Genomic DNA, 1,751 nt, shown 5'->3' on the forward strand with positions numbered 1-1,751 from the left:
TACGTTTCTTTTTTGCAGTAGCATTTTAACAAATTTCGTGTTGACGGTGGTATTTTGACAAGTTCCATGCATGCTAGCAATGATATTCTTACAATTGCCAACCTATGAACTATCCTGAAAAACGCAGTCACTTTGGACCCTGTTAAACTGAAGAAATATGGCCGGTTGACTGCAGAAAGTAAGCAGCCTTAGACAGAAAAAACAAAACAAAGAGGTCATAGTCCACACTCGATCATACAGGGTTGGACATAATTTCATTGTCTTACTTCAGCACATCATCACACTCTAAAATAAACAGCAAATAGTTTTCTATGCTGCGTCCAAGCGGGATTCCCAAAATAGGAACCAAAGGTCAGCATCCGGTCTGTCCCTGCCTGTTAACGACAACATGTTATACGTATCAAAAGGATAGATGTAACAACAACAATTTGCATGGTTCTGCACATAATCTGACGCCAAGCTTTCTTCAATCCAATACTTCAAGTTGTCATCTGGCATTAACACCACGCCGCTAGTGCCAGTAGATGGTTTATTTACGGACATATACGTGCACGAAGCTAGTAGTATGATTCTTCAGTCTTGAGGAAACTTTTGCAGAGCTTGAGCCAGAACTCTCTGTCAGGGCTAGTAGCCTCCAGTTGCCTCTTCACATCCTCAGCGAACGACACCTGCAACGTGCAAACTGGCAAATCAGATCCTATAACAATGGCGCATATGCACCACATAGCTAGAGGGAAGCACTCACGGTGATGGTTTGGCTGGTGGAGAGGCGGTCGACGAGGCTCAGGAGTATGTCGCCGGTGTACTCCGGGTGGCCCTGGATGCCCAACACGTGGTCGCCGACGCAGAACATCTCCACACCGGTCTTGTCCGATGACGCCAGCACGTCGGCGCCCAGCGGCGCCTCCCAGACCTCGTCCTGGTGGCACTCGGTGATCTTGGCGTACTGGGGAAGGTCCCGCAGCGCGTCGAGGAACCTCCACGGCGGCAGCGTCGCCGCCATGGCCATCTCCCGGATGCCGATGTCCCACCCGCCGCGCCTGGCCTTCCCGACGCGGCCGCCCAGAGCGCGGCATACCACCTGGTGGCCGAAGCAGATGCCGAGGACGCGCTTCCGGGCGGCGACGGCCCCCTGGACAAGGAGGCACAGCCGCAGTATCCACAGCTCGTCGGCGTACGCGTCGTAAGGGCTGCCGCTGATGACGAAGCCGTCGTACCGTCCGACGTCGTCCAGGTCGGGGAGCTCGCCGTCCACCGCCCGGAACATGTCCCACGTCTCGCAGACGTCGCCGTTGCCGTCGCCGTCGCCGCCAGAGCCAAACGCACTCACGAAGACGTTGAAGTAGCCGCCGTACACCTTGAGCACGTACTCCGAGTCCCGGGCCGCCAGCAGCAGTGCGTACCTCCTGCTCGTCCTTGGCTCGTCAGCTGCCACAATCTTCATGGCGGATTATCGGACCGGTTCTTGCAGCAGGAAGAAGGTAGGCTAGATCAAGCTGAGCTGAGCTTATAGCGCTTTGCAAATGAGTAGGATTGGCTGCGGTGTGTGTGATCAGCTGGCGACAAGCGCTGGCATTTATGGAGGCCGGTCGGAAGAAGGGGAGTACGTGAACACGAGGAGTGAATCAATGGCGACAACAAGCACGCTTTGGGAATACATGCACGCTTTGGAGAGACTTCTTTTTGCATGGTTGAATTCTTGGTCTGACACGACCAATGCAACTTCCATCGGCAGCCTAGAAGAACCGATC

The 1,751-nt window shown here is 54.2% G+C and overlaps 1 protein-coding gene across 1 annotated transcript; it reads right to left on the bottom strand.

Annotated features, from left to right (window-relative positions):
* Window positions 1-557: 557 nt before the first annotated feature.
* Window positions 558-1,444, bottom strand: LOC123101359 (gamma-glutamyl peptidase 3-like). Its single transcript, XM_044522850.1, has 2 exons — window positions 746-1,444; window positions 558-668 (listed from the first exon to the last, which is right to left on the bottom strand). The coding sequence occupies exons 1-2, from the start codon at window positions 1,442-1,444 to the stop codon at window positions 558-560; spliced, it is 810 nt and encodes a 269-aa protein (XP_044378785.1).
* Window positions 1,445-1,751: the final 307 nt, after the last annotated feature.

The sequence above is a fragment of the Triticum aestivum genome, chromosome 5A (assembly GCF_018294505.1).
Source record: "Triticum aestivum cultivar Chinese Spring chromosome 5A, IWGSC CS RefSeq v2.1, whole genome shotgun sequence".
Taxonomy (NCBI): domain Eukaryota; kingdom Viridiplantae; phylum Streptophyta; class Magnoliopsida; order Poales; family Poaceae; genus Triticum; species Triticum aestivum.

Bases quoted from the DNA above. Each gene is read 5' to 3' on its own strand.
- LOC123101359 (XM_044522850.1), bottom strand. From the start codon at position 1,444: ATGAAGATTGTGGCAGCTGACGAGCCAAGGACGAGCAGGAGGTACGCA. The intron at 669-745 runs GTGAGTGCTTCC...TGCACGTTGCAG, and splicing joins CCACCAGCCAAACCATCACC to GTGTCGTTCGCTGAGGATGT.